At 35.8% G+C, this 15,093-nt stretch overlaps 1 protein-coding gene across 5 annotated transcripts in view; it reads left to right on the forward strand.

Moving 5' to 3' along the window:
- Positions 1 to 15,093, forward strand: part of pard3aa (par-3 family cell polarity regulator alpha, a) — a 900,153-nt gene that overhangs the window by 597,673 nt on the left and 287,387 nt on the right. For all 5 annotated transcript variants that reach the window (XM_039753567.1, XM_039753563.1, XM_039753564.1 and 2 more), the window contains one exon: positions 14,087 to 14,235. In XM_039753567.1, coding sequence (XP_039609501.1) covers positions 14,087 to 14,235 — 149 coding nt within the window. The remainder of the gene's footprint in view (positions 1 to 14,086; positions 14,236 to 15,093) is intronic.

Raw genomic sequence — 15,093 nt, forward strand, 5'->3', positions numbered from 1 at the left:
CCTCTAAAGCCTGCTTCTCTGACTCTGTCATTTCAAAGTACCTTGTTTGCCTCCTGTCTGCTTTTTGACAACCTCTAATGGTAGATGGTTCACCATTACCCACTCTGAAAACATCCTTCATTTTCTTGCTAATGTTTTCTGACTGTGAAGATGACTCCCAGTGTGCCTCCTATGCCTGTATTCCTCTTTGTGTACCTCAGCCTCTCTTGCCTGGTTCTTCCTGTACTGAGAAAAGTCAAAATGGCCAGTCAGATTGTTCAGAGGGACTGGATACACACACACAGACACACAGATTTTAGCATATTAATATATAGTTGATATATTTTGGGACATATTTAATAATAGTCCTTTTTGTATATTGTATATTTTCTATTTTTGCAGAAGTTGTGTTTATTGAAACCACATAGTGACTTTTAATTACTTGTAATGCTTTCTGACTTATATGCTGTCTCTAAAAAATAAAGAACATATAAAGTTAAATTTAATCTTTAGGGCTTACAAGTAAAATTACAAGTTTTGGACAGATGCTAACCCAAACAAGAATGGCATCTGTTCTGAATCCCAAGAGCAGCTTGAAGTTCCTGTCCTCAAATTATAAGTACAGACGTCAATGCAAACTTTCTGTCCAAACAAAAGGGGTCAAATGTCAGCAATGAGAAGTGGAATTTTAATATAACTAGGGGTTAGAATGTGAACCAGATTCCTATAATAGAATTACTGATAAGTGTCTTGCAAGCAGAAAAATATGGGTCTTTGTTTGTCTATGTTTTGTAAAAATTTGCATTAAAAGTTAGTTGAAAATATTTATGAGGTTAAGGGCAGTTTTGCAATTCTTATTATTTTTTGCTCTTAATTTGTTATGCTATGCATCAAATTAGTACATACTATGCCATTTAGTGATTTTCTAGTTAAGCACATCTACACTGTTAAAGTATGTTGACTTTCAGGGTGACAAAATGACATTAATGCTATTGCGCTTATGTGCTCAGCTGCTTAGCTCTGATTCACAACTGTAATGAATTGAATAATGTTATATTTTAGTATGCATGTCAGTACACTTCATAAAGTCCGACCCTTGAGAACAGTTTTATTAAGTAGGTGTAGCCTGCTTTCTGTGCTAAGTGTCAGATTAAGCCCAATGGCCCATTAGAAGTTAGATACTTGATTCATGTGTGTTCATGTTTAACAGTGTCTGTGAAATCTCTGTGTTCATTCAGTCATGGCATCCTAATAGTCTGAGGCTCAGGCTCCTCCTGCCTGATGGATCTCAAATGTTAAAACTATTGATGCAAAAATCTGATCTGTGGTCGAGTTTGAGCGGGGGGATGGAGTGTGCAGTATATGGATTCAGTATCACACCACGTACAATGAGCACATTCTTCTCACATCTGTATTGTCTCATTTCAATTTGTTTCAGTCTTGGGAGATTTAAAAAGAAAACTAAATGATAAATGAAAAGCTTGTAAAATCCTTTTATCCTTATAGTATCTCTATATCCATTTGTAAAGCTGGAATGGTGGATTAATTGTGTCTTTCACTTTGAGAGTTAACCTACACCATGGTCACTAGGTTTTCAAGGAAATAAAAAATGGGAACATTTTACATCCTAAAAAGTGGTTCAATTTGTGAACTATCATGTTGTATGCTAAACATAATCAAGCAGTTTACATCATATTTTAATAAAATGAATGCTAATGCAATCACCTCTCTAGTTTTGTGTTTTTATTCAAGGTAAATATGTTAAAATATGTTTGCATTTTGAAGATGGAGGAGAGGCACACATTAGGTAAGAATAGCAAGTTAAGAAAGGCCTGAATTCTGACTTAATCAAGGTTTAGAAATTTGTGGTTGCTTAACCATTGAATCTTACTCCATGCACATAATTCTGTATAAAGAAATATACTTCTTTATACCAGTTTCATAAGTACTTTTGCATGAATTGATGGTCTTTCATCCCTAGACCCACTAATTCATTTCAGGTGGTAGATTGTTGGGTGCATCGCAGGAACAAGCCCCAGATGACTAGTCTATCACATTGTTCATTCACACTCACATTCAGCATCCGGGTGTAGAAACAAATAAGTGCTGCTGCTCTGTTTTTTGTTGCCTTCTTGGTTCTCCTCCTGATTTGTTGAATTTTTTTTAAACTGTGCCCCTTTGGAGTTTTCAGGACTGTGACTTATGTACATTTAATCGGAGAGTTTCCCCCATGGAGTTTTGATCAGGATGATATTTGCACATTAGATTGGATATCTAATATCTGAACATGAAGTTATCCGTTAGGTCAATGCAATTATGTAGTCCATGTGTTGTTTATTAACTTAATTTTCCTTTGCATTTTTATTATTTTATGTTTTCAATGTACTGTATACTGTTATTTGCATTATTCATAACAATTTGAATGGACGCAATTCTCAGTTCTCTGAGTAGTCTATGTAGTTATAACAAAGAAATGATGTTATTTAGATTACATTATCAGCTTATAATCGAACACCATAGTCTTGTGTATCAAAACACTAAAAAGACAGAGACCACCAGCTGACATGCTTAACTTCCATAGATAAAAGTATAATTTTTTTCAACAGCAGAAATGTTATGTGTAGCAGGAACATGTAAATTCCAAAACGTCGACATAATCACAGTAGGAAAGGCACCTCTAGTATCCACTGCTCTACTGATGTAAATTTATTATATTTGTTTCGCGTGATAAGTGATAAACATTCCACAGTTTGTACAGTTTCATTGTTGAGTGACTGGCTTCATCAAAATTATCGTTATTAGTGAAAAGCAGGTATTTTATAATGAGTGAAAGATAACACTCATAACTTTGCTCAAAGTGGGTGTCTGCAACAAGCAGGTTTGCAGTCCAGTGCCATCCCTCGTCTGGTTTACACACTATGCTCTGCAGTATCAAAAAAAAAAAAAAAAACACACAAATAGTCCAGATAATCATGATCAATAGACTTTATGAGGCCTGGGTTACCAGTAAATGGGCAACAAGGTGGTGTAGGATTATCAGCAGTAGTATGAAGCCAACACCAAACACGAACATCACTGACACTTGACAGGGCAGCTGTCTACTGAACAGGTGTCAGTTTCACTGTCAATGTCATTGTCTGATGACCAATTCACATTGTCAATACTATCGCTCAATTCAAGCAATTTAATTAGCATTTGTTCCAAAACTGGCCTTGCATCGTTTCATTTGGCATAGTGTTTTAGGTTGAAGGCTCCACCTCATTCATGAATATTGATGAGTTTCCTTGAGGTACTATAAAGAGGCAGAGCACATAGAAATATTCATGATTTTTTTTTTTTGCAGCTTGTTTGTATTTCATTTTTTTTAGATGGCAACAGAATATTGTCTTGAGATATCCAGGCTTAACACTGATCATGAAAATAGATCATTACACATCTCCCAGAGTCTGACTCGGGCTTAACTATATTTATATAAAGACTTCTGAGCTTGAGTCATGCTTCGAAAAGGAGGTTAATAAGACTAAAACAGGCAGCTTTGTCCATATCGCTAAAATTACTTGAAGCATCCATCTTTTTAAGCAGTTTTGCATTCACCAGAACATTTCCTTAAGCCTAGTTTTAATAATCATGTTCAGGCCTGGCCAGTGCTTGAATGGGAAACCATCTAAGAAAGCTTGGGGTGCTGTTTGAAGAGATGTTGTTGAGACTAGCATGGGGTGTTTATCCTGTGGTCTGAATGTGGATCCCAAAACTCCAGTGCAGTGATGGAGACACTGTGCTGTAAAATCGAAGTCCTAACTCTCTTTGGACATAAAATATCCCTGGGCATCCTTTGTAAAGAGTAGGGTGTATCCTGATGGCCAGGCTAAACTGCCCACCACGGCCTAGTCATTCTGACCTCTTAATCTTTCCCTATCTCTAATTGGCTATCTCTCTCACCACTTCACAATCCGATGGCTAAAGTGTGGTACTGGTGCAAAAATGGCTGCCATCACATAATCGGGTAGATGCTACATGTTAGCGGTGGTTGAAATGGCTCCTCACTCACTGAATCGCTTTGAGGAGTGAGAAAATTGGTATAAATGTAAAGAATTATTATTATTATAATTATTATTTTTAAGGGCAATATATATAGTGCAAGTGTCTGCACAAACTCAAGCTATAAAACCTGAGTGGGTCTGGTATGTTTATTAGTCTCCCACCATAAATGACACTTGTAGAGCTGCATAAAAGCTTACTTTCTGCCTTTGGCTTATTAGATAACAATAAGCAAGTCATCTAAGCTGCCTGTCCTAAAATTTTGTAATATGTAAATGCTAATAATTTGCTAATCTTGAATATGCTGTTGGTCAGGTTGACTGTTTTGTCAATCTCTCTGTCTGTCAGTTTGACCAACTGACCACCTATATCCATTTATCGGTCTGTTGTAAAAGTGCATGAAAATCACAAACAATTATAAAGAGATGTGGCACCTGCAGGCAAATCCTGTATAAATGAAGACAAAATGCAAGTTGTAAACACATTAAAAAAAACAAAAGAAACATCTTCACAGATGCAAGTCTCAAGAGTGACTGCTCCAAGATGGCGACACTTCCAGTTAAATACAGGCTAGACAGAAATAGGGGACAGACACCGGAAATGATGTCAGAGGTGGTAAGGTTGTTAGTTATCTGGCCTGCAGAGGGAGGAATAAAGAGGCCTTAGTATACGGAGCCACCCTGCAGATCAGCAAGGAATTACCACCACCAGAGCCTTTAAGCTGTCCCCAATTTGCATGTGTGCGACACATGCTGAATCTCAAATTAAGGCTTTACTCTTTTGTGTCATAACTGTTAAAAAATTTAAAATATTTGTAATGTGTTTTCAGATTTCATAGATAGTTTTATTTTTATTTTAGAATCTGGTCATTTTACTGTGTTGACTTACTATTATGCAGAGGAGCACAAGACACTCTGATAAACATGGAAGACCATAAATGTACCATATTATAATAATCTTATACAGTAAGTTTGTAATTTGTGAGTCTTTGGTCCTCTGTATACTGTATGTCAGTGTTTCCCAACCTCAGTCCTGAGGGCACACTGTGGCTGCAGGTTTTTGTTCCAACCATATTCCTAATTAGTGACAACACCTGGTAACACTGATCTATTTTAATTAATTAGCTGGTATTATTTTTCTCTTATTCTACATTCATAAAAGCACAGAAGCATGATTTTTACACTTATAAGACATTGAGAAGTATTTCTGCTTTTGATATACAGTGATCCCTCGCTATATCGCGCTTCGATTTTCGCGGCTTCACTCCATCCCGGATTTTAAATGTAAGCATATCTAAATATAGATCACAGATTTTTCGCTGGTTTGCGGGTTTCTGCGGACAATGGGTCTTTTAATTTATGGTACATGCTTCCTCAGTTTGTTTGCCCAGTTTATTTCATACAAGGGATGCTATTGGCGGATGGCTTAGAAGCTACCCAATCAGAGCATGTATTACATATTAACTAAAACTCCTCAATGATATACAATATGCTTCCCACACGGTGCTTGATTGTTTGCTTTTCTCTGTCTCTCTCACTCTCTCTGGCATTCTCTGCTCCTGACGGAGGGGGTGTGAGCAGAGGAGCTGTTCGCACAGAGGCTGTTTGCCTAGAGGATACGGACGCTCCTCTAAAAAATGCTCCCTTCTTTTACGGCCGCTTTATTGCGGTGCGCATACTTAAAAGCCCAACAGCATGTATTGATTTTTTGATTTTCTCGCGCTCTCTCTCTGACATTCTCTGCTCCTGACATGCATTCCTTTGAAGAGGAAAATATGTTTGCATACTTTTAATTGTGAGAAAGAACTGTCATCTTTGTCTTGTCATGGAGCACAGTTTAAACTTTTTACTAAAGGGTGTTATTTCATGTCTAGAGGGCTCTAATGTTAACGGTGTGGGAGAGTTTACAAGGGCTTAAAATATATAAAAATAACCATGCAAACATATGGTTTCTACTTTGCGGATTTGGGTTCTGGAACACAACCCCCGTGATCGAGGAGGGATTACTGTAGTTCTAAATGCTTAACTCTCTTTTGTTGATTTCATTATTTTTTGCCCTTTCTCTGTGCAGTTTTTCCCCTTCTTTGTATCTTATTAATGACAATTAAAAATGAGCAGAGCAGACACGCTGGCAAACAACACTGAATAATTAAAGGCTGCAAGTACTTTAGTGTCAGACCCACTAATTAGTAAATAATGGATTAATTAAACAATTAGAACACCTGGAAAATCAAGTTGAAACTTGGTACATTTATATATATATATATATATATATATATATATATATATATATATATATATATATATATATATATATATAACCAAACTTAGTTTTCTAATTTCTATATTGTTCCCAAAACACAGAAATTGGTAAATAACAGTTCACTTAATTAGCTCAGGAGTCCAATTAAGAACAGAAGCTGGTTGGAACAAAAACCTGCAGCCACATGGGGTCCCCAGGACCGAGTTTGGGAAACACTGCTTAAAACTTAGAACTCCATCTGAGTTTTTAAATTTGGGAAAGGTTTGGTACAGTATGTCAGGGAAAAATTATGAAGCTTTAGTTTGCACAGGCCCCATTCTTTAAAAGAAATAAAGGTTTCATCAATATATCTGTCATCATATTGATTTTTAGCTAACAGACAATACATGCTTTTACTTAAATAGGAAATGCAAAGTGAAACTCTGATAGTAATCATTGGCTTATTTTCCAAAAGGTCAAAGAGAAACTCATAAATAATTGTAAAATGTTAGACCCTAGAAGCTACTGACCCTGACCAGTGTCCATTACTTGTCCCTTGGGGGTATGTTGCCCAGTTTGGAATTTTGAACACACTTTGATCATTTTGTGACAGCTTCCAGAGCTGTAAAACATGCATGTTTTGGGGTGGGAGTCGGTGTCAAACTAGGATAAGCCATTGTTGAGGCTCATTTGTATTTCTGTTATGAGAAGAAACTTTAAATACCCACAAGGAGCAGGAACCCCCTGAATTGAAGACTGCATTACAGTATATAAATGCTATAAGCATTCCCATGTAACCAGTCTTCAGTCTTCAGAAGTTAAATCCTTATTGCATACAGTTGCTACATAGCCAAATATAGAATTACAGAGGTGACAAGTATTTACTTATATTCCTGAATGACTGGTGCAGTAAAAGCTACTACTAGGAATGCCTGGTTTAACAAACTTTGGTAATATCAATTACTGATTAAACTGTATTTTCTGACACCTGAACTAATGTCTCTTTTGTTTCTAACATTATTCTATCATTCAGCTTTTCTTTACTGCATGTGGTTAGTTTGCAGATTATAGTAAATTTATCTGTTGCACAAAATAAAAATAAAATTATTTTTTCTAAAATTTTCATTGACTTTTTCCTTATAACTTAAGATTGAGTGCAAATCAAGTGAAATGCATTTAGAAAACAGTGGTGCACAAAAGTGCTTAATAGATAAAAATAGTCTGAAAACAATATAAAATATCTTGACAGGGGCAACACGGAAACCCCAGAAAATTACGGACCTCTGCTTTGAAGTGTTCCCCCGTAGGTTTGTGCAATGTACCCAAACTGAAAAAGTACAGAAAACCCCAGTTTTTAAAACACTACACTACCAACATTTTGTTAAGTTCGTTACTAGAAGTAAATGGTAGTTTTCACAAACCTTGTAGTCTGTCTCTTATTACCGTGATTTCAACTCCCACCCCCAAACCAACTCCATTCCCCATAGGACATCCCACCATCACCACTCTTCAAACATATAAATTTAAAATAATCTCCCTGAAGACTCCAAAGAGGAGGCACCCAGGACTTCACCAAATTCCTTATATAGACATGCAGGTGCACAATTGTGTGGCATAGAAGGGGGGCTGCTGTGAGACGGGGGTGATGGTTTAGGTGGGATTGTTATTTGCTTTGGTGCTGAGTTTCTGAAGTCAAAAATTTTCTACTGACATGTGCTGACAATACAGCACATGCCCCATACATACAAAACATTTAATTACATGCTGAATAATATTAGATTACCAGTAAACCCCTGATTCTGTAAAGAACCGCAAATCCAAGAATGGCAGTCACTTTCTGTTCCCTCCGGTCTTTGGAGGGATGAAAAGTGATGGAGGGTGGGAACGCCCTAGGAAAGTTTTCATTTAATTAAATAAATATATTTGTACTAAAATTAACCAATTTATTAAAACTAAAATTGAAATGTAATTGTTATATCATTTAAGTCCAAAATGTCTTTGAGTTGCTGCACTGATAAGTATAACAAATATCGGAGTGCAAAGGTTTAAATGAAGTAAATTGGAAACAAAAAATTCTTAAAATGGTAAATTCAAAATAGTTAATCAAAAATTTCCTTATAAACAACATTTTTGGTAAAGATGGTTTCCTGTCCTTGAATTATCTCAGCCTGGTATGGAGTAGTTAAAACATTCACTTTAACGTCACACGAACGCCGGACTCTTGAAAAGGTAACATAAAGTTGTTCATGTCCAAATACAGGCTCAGATAGGTAAATCCCTACTTTGTCCATGGTTTGTCCTTGGGATTTGTTGATCGTCATGGCAAATGCAAACTTAATGGGAAATTGGCGTCGTTTAAGTTTAAAAGGTAATTTTGTCCCAACTTTAAGGTTAAGATTGTGTTGTGGTAATCTGGCAGGGCTATTAGTGTTTAAATGGGAAATTAAGATGCTCAGTTTCGTGTTCAGAATCAACACTGTCACTACTTAGAAAAACGTGGCTTTCGCCAGGAAGCAATCCAATCACTTGGTTATTTATCTGGTCAATGTCAATAGATTGTATATGCGGTGGTGTGCACATTCGCGTTCGGGCGGGAGTTGTATTCTGCACGGCTTGCTTCTGGCCTCTGCCATCTGTGCATATATACAAACATTACTAAACGAAGGTTGTATATGCGGTGGTGTTTGCATTCGGACAGCGGTTGTATTGTGACCTGAAGTTTAGTTTACAGGTTGTGTTGTTTGGGTGCCACCTACTGACTCTGGGAAGCCACTGGGTTTGACTCTGGGGCGCTGAGGAGCTGTGCGCGTGAGCTGTCGGTGCTGCTGGCCTCTGGCATCCGTGCATATATACAACCTTCATTTAGTAATATAGATGAGAAAAATCAGCGCTGGGGTCAGAAATGGATGGATGAACAGGAATGGAAAAGCAGCTGTATAATATAGCCCCTACTGTAATCAGTTTGTGCAAGATTTGAACTACTGATTCAATAAAGCACTTTTGTATTTATTCCACTTTATTTATGCTCTGTGTTAACTAGACATTTGCAACTGATAAGGTTTTACATGTTTTTTACAGTTTTAAAAATTGAATTGTGTGCTCATTATTAGTTACCTGTTCTGCAGTACAGTCAAGAAGTCACTCTTTCATAGGAAATAAAACTAATATATAATGGAGAAAGTAAAAATTCTTAATTCTGCATATTAAAATCTATGACACATGGTAATTATCTCATATTGTAATATTTTTGCTATTGAATAGCAGTGCGGAAAAATGCACTGAATTAAATAGGAAGCTCAATCAAAAGCCGATATCATTAATTTTATCCAAACAGTAACAATCACCCAAGAGTAGACACAGGTGCAGACAAAAACAAATGTTAAAGAGGAGCAGCTACTGCCATGACATTTTCACTTGTGCGATCATTAGCGCGCACGGCTCTAAATAACTGAGACATCTCAAACTAAATAACACAGCAAAGTCTTAACAAGCAGGATAAGAGTAACATAGTCATACATATTCAACTCAAATAAAAAGTCAATGAATTCTCTCAGGATGGTAGAAGTTGAGAATTAACTCTTAAAAAATGAATAAAAATAAAGTTTGTGGCTTCAAATTTAAATGAAATAAATCTGTGGTGGGAAGAATAAATTCCTGTGATTTCACTACCAACTTACGCTTTTTTGTATACTTGTTGCATCAAATATTTGAAATATTAAAATATGTGATTGTAATAAGAGTACAGTAGTCTTTTTCACCCTCTAATACTGGACTAGTGGTAAAGGATCAAAAATAATACCATTTTAGTAATATTTTAACTTTTAATAGTCTAAAATCTTAACTTTTAATAGTCTAAAATCTTAACTTTAAATAGTCTAAAACAACATTCCACATGCATGTATTTGAAATTTGTAATGTTTAACCTTCTAGTAATGTCTGTTAGAGGGCTAAGACCACCAGTAAAAAATCACAAATATTATATCCGTGGTCTGCAGCTTCGAACCATCAAAAATCACTCTCCACATGTAGAAGTAGTTTTGACACCTTGTATCCTGCTATGGTGTGCAGCCCTGGGGTTTGGTGATGTGGCATTCATAACCTCAAGTCATCATCATTTTTGTTAGAGACACATATCGGTTTCTCTTTGTCATAAGGTTGTAACCTTCTGCATTAAATATGATCCAAAAATGGCCTGAAATGTAGGGTGATTCAGGTTTAGAGGGTCTAAATTAGGGTGCCAGCTTAAAAAAAAAACGCCCAATGTCTTGCATAACTAGACTTCCAGACAAGTCAAATGGTACCTCATACTGTATGTCAAGATTTTCTCTACAGGAAAGTCAAGAGATGCCGGACAAATACACTTCATAAGTAATTCTTGACTGTTTATTCTTTTGTGTGGCCTTTTCATAACGTTTCGTTATCGTTGGCACTGATTTTTTTTATAAAGGCAGTAATTACATGTAACATGCATCTGATGGTGTATGCTAACTACAGCTCTCTAATTGTAAATTTTGTTTGCCCCAGTTTGCATCTGCAGTGGCAGACAAATGTTTTTTTTCCATCGTTTCTTCTCCAGAGTATAATCATGGAAGAAAATCTACCAATTTATCTCCCAGAGCTGCATCAGATACTTTATTGCCTGTAACTACAACTATATTGAAAATTTTATACTTGGAGCAAAAATCAAAGAAAATTCTAATGCCGAATATTCATATTTATTTGGGTTTTTTTTTTTTTTTTAAGAAATTGTTTGAAACTAACAGCTGGCATCAGCGTAACGTAAATGATCTCAATCAGTCCTCGTGGTTTTCAGGCTTCATCAAGTGAAAAGTGGCATTTCAATATTGTTCATTTTCACATGAATGCTAACATGTATGTGCGGCTCAGTGGTCTCTGAGGTAATGGCTGTGATCACTCATCTTTTCTTATAGTTTTAAGGAAAATGGGCTTCCTTGTGTGTTAATTCAGCTTAGTCTTTATGTCTCAGCCTATCTATCCCCACAGTTTAATCATATAAAGGCTTTGCTGCTAGTGTTGGGCGTGGTAGACATTGTTTGATGTTGAAGTAATGAAGACAAACTTGTTTGATTCCCAAACATTGATAGAAAGATTTGACAGGGTCCGATAATAACAGCTATACAGACTTCGTTGTGTGTAATCTCAAGTCCAAGGCTGGCAGCTATCTCTGTTCTCAACAAGCAACACTTGTAACACTCACCAATTCACTTAATTTGTGAAAAAGACGCTAGAGTTAAAAAAATTAATTTTCTTTCTTATTTGGTAGTTTAAATAAATGAATGATAAAATGACTCCAAAACATTAATAAACACAAACATATGTTATACTTTAAAAAAAGTAAAACAACAGTCCGCAAACAAATTTGTTCAGCTTTATGCATGATTGTCTTCTCAGTTACTCACAGTTCTCATGTCCTGAGCAGACCACGTGCAACTCCTTCCGTGGTCCTTCCTACTTTGTTCATTGTCTTTGCAAGTCTTATTTCCCTAGCAACTTAATTCTTAAAATACAACTCAGTTGAGTTGCTTACTTATGTCTCACAGCACACTCACAGAACATCAGACAATGTCGTCGTTCATCTGAAGGTCTAAAGTTGCGTGTCCCGACAACATTTGTGTTTTGCCATCCAGACTACACTTCTCTTCCAGTGCAATTTAAACTCCTTGATACTCTTTGGCATGTAAAGGATGGAAGAGTATTCTTTTTCTTTATGTAGATTCTATTATTTTTCTCCTTTCATTAGAATTTTAGTACATTCACTTTTAAAAGACTTTTAGCATTAGGAGGTCATTTTTTCCACACCATTATTCTGCTAAAATTAGTTCACTACATGCAAAAATGCATAATACACACTACAGTATGGATCCTCCAAAGTTGCTTGCCATTTTATCTTACCTTGATGATTTCACGCTGTCTTCACAGTGTATAATAAGCAACAGAATAGACGGTAATAGTGTTTTTGCTTAGAATTAGTGCGCTATTAGAATGAAATCAACCACATACCATTTTGTTTGTGGAAATGCAAGTCATCTTTTGGCAGCGCTTAATGAATGTCTGTTTTTACTGGGCTGTGAAAGCTTTATTCAATTTCATATCATTTCATTTTAATTTGGAACTCTTCAGAATTGTTAGATGTGTGTACCTGGCTTGAAGTAAGACAATGTCTAATTGAAGTGTCCATTTGTAAATGGCTGTTTTGATTCTGAGAGGGGTTTTCATTGTTTGAAATTTAGAACCATTGTTCCCAAGATCTTTAATTAAATAGTTGGGTTTGTGTTCGAAAGCCATACATTCAGCAAGGACTGACTTTAATTAACAAACTCCAGCAGGAGTTGCCTATCCTGCATTGTCTTTTTCATTTCTAAAGCTGGCATGTTTTATTTTTACCTGCCGGTTTACGATCATTGAAATTTCATTTAAAAGGTCTTAACTGGGATACTCAGTAAAATGCTTTTCATAAAAGAATGCGGGTTTGTATCGAGAACTTTTGTCTCTCTTTGCTTGAAAGCAAGTGTTCTTACCAAGTCTAATCTATGTGGAGTGACTTGAGTTCGAAGTTACAATGGCTTTCAACATGTGGCTGGTATTGCCGCCTAGTGGAGACTAGTAAAACTACATAAGGAGTGCATGAAAGCATGCAAATATTTGTTGCCCTTTTAGTTTTCTAATATCTGTATACATTTCATTTGATTAGCATTATCCAGCATAAGCTGAGATTTGTTGCATTGGTATTTATGAAAATAACTTTTTTATATGATTTTTTTACTAATAACTACACAATTAATTAATGATGTTTTGATTACCTTTTAATAGAAGCTAAACTAGAGAAGGCAATAAAGAGGTCACTGTCCATTTTTAACTTTTTTTGAATCAAAAAGTTGATATAATCCATATTTCTCGTAATTGTAGCTTTGTGGCTCTTGTCGTCAGTTTTCTCTGAAGAGCTATGGTTTACTAAATAGCACTGAACTGGAGGAGGAGTTCAAAAGATAATTCACTCTAATCATTATTTTTTTCCAACTTCAGTCACCTTTAATAGATTGAAGATCTCAAGAAGAAGAATATTTTTTCTCACTAACTTGTTAGCAGTGATAAAAACTGTATACATTGGAATCAAAACGTTTAGTTTTTTTTTCAGTTTTGATATATTTAAAGAAGAAGTGTCCTCATTAAAGTCTGGGCTATGACATCATTCACACTGATTCAGGGTAGTTGACCGTTTATTTCTGTAGTAGTGTGGCTTGTTCTCAATACTTAATAAAGCAGTAGGATAAGCTGATTGAAGTGAGTGCATAGTTGAAAATTCTAAAATAATTATGGTTGACTGCATACATTTTAGACCATAATATTAACGAATCATGCTAAAAGTAAGCAGATTTGGAACAGTAATTTAAAATTAGTGTTTTGGGATGTAGAATGTATAAAGTGCTTAGGTGGCGCTTGTTTTAGGCTGTCATCACTATAAGGGGTTAGAATGTTAGCTTTACTATCCTAAACACTAGGACACTTGCATCCCTAAGGTGTGCAGGTTATGTTTTTTACAAACTTTGAAAAGACCTTTTGGGTGGTTATGGTGTATGTGGTATTCTATTATTGTCTTGAGCCAGTTGTTTCAGTGTTATGCCTGAATTCCCAATTACATGTAAAAATGATTTTAAAAAACGTGGATAATGTGGTTCATGATATTTGCTTTGCTCCATGTGTACATTTTGTCTTCTTTTTGTTGTAGGCCCATGCCATCATAGCATCCTTAAAGTTTTTTACAACATCTTTACTGATTAGAAATGTTTTATTTGACTTTCCTTTTTAGCACACTAAGCCCTGATGTTGACCCAGACAATACCTTCCAGAGAGAGGGATTTGGACGTCAGAGCATGTCGGAGAAGAGGACCAGGCAGTATGCAGATGCCAATCAACTGGACTTCATTAAAACAAGGAAATCAAAAAGCATGGATTTAGGTATTTGAAGAAAAACAAAAAATGATAACTGCAAGCATTTCTTTTATGAAAAATTCCTCCTCCTCTGTTTGCCAAGTAGTTCAAATATATAAGGTTAGACTTTGCCTACTTAGAGGGGGGACATGTTGGTATGGTTGGAATGGATGGGTTGGATACTTATTACTCATCTATACCAAAAATTGCAGACGGCGAAGAAAGATAAATTTACTTAAAGGAACGTGTTTGGGATTTATTCCTTATGAAAGGAAGCATTTTAATTTACTCAGACCTAATTCTCTGAAGAAAGGCATTTTGTGGAGTGAAAAATCAGAAGAGATAAGAATAAGAAATAAATATTCTTTATGCCAGCAGTAGATCAGATTAACAACTTTTATAGCTTTTTATTCAATTTCAAGAGAATGGAAGGGCAGAGCTAAATCTAAACTTGAATAGATGACAGTGCCTGCTCAGCTGCTAAACAAACATAAAACGAAATGCAGTACAGTAAATGAGTGTCCCATTTCATTAACTTGAGTGTTCAGCTAAACACCTCGGTAGAAATATTTCTTGTACTGATCAACATATTCTGTTTATCAATGCATTTCAACAGCTCAGATTCATTTAATTTTACGACACTGAATGCTATTTTCTGTTAAGTGTTCGAAGTCTCATTCATTCTAAGCTTTCTTTCTTGCCAGCTTGTTAAGTTGAAAGACATTTCTTATGCCACAGTCTTTAATTTCTATATCAGCAGCTATAGTAGTTCAGCACAGTAAGAAATCTGCCAATAACACAGTTTAAATGCATATTGTCCAACTCACTCCATTACCGTTCATTTGCTCAGTAGTGTGCAAAAAAATACACTCTACCTAAAAGCAT

Source organism: Polypterus senegalus, chromosome 5 (assembly GCF_016835505.1).
Source record: "Polypterus senegalus isolate Bchr_013 chromosome 5, ASM1683550v1, whole genome shotgun sequence".
Taxonomy (NCBI): Eukaryota; Metazoa; Chordata; class Cladistia; order Polypteriformes; family Polypteridae; genus Polypterus; species Polypterus senegalus.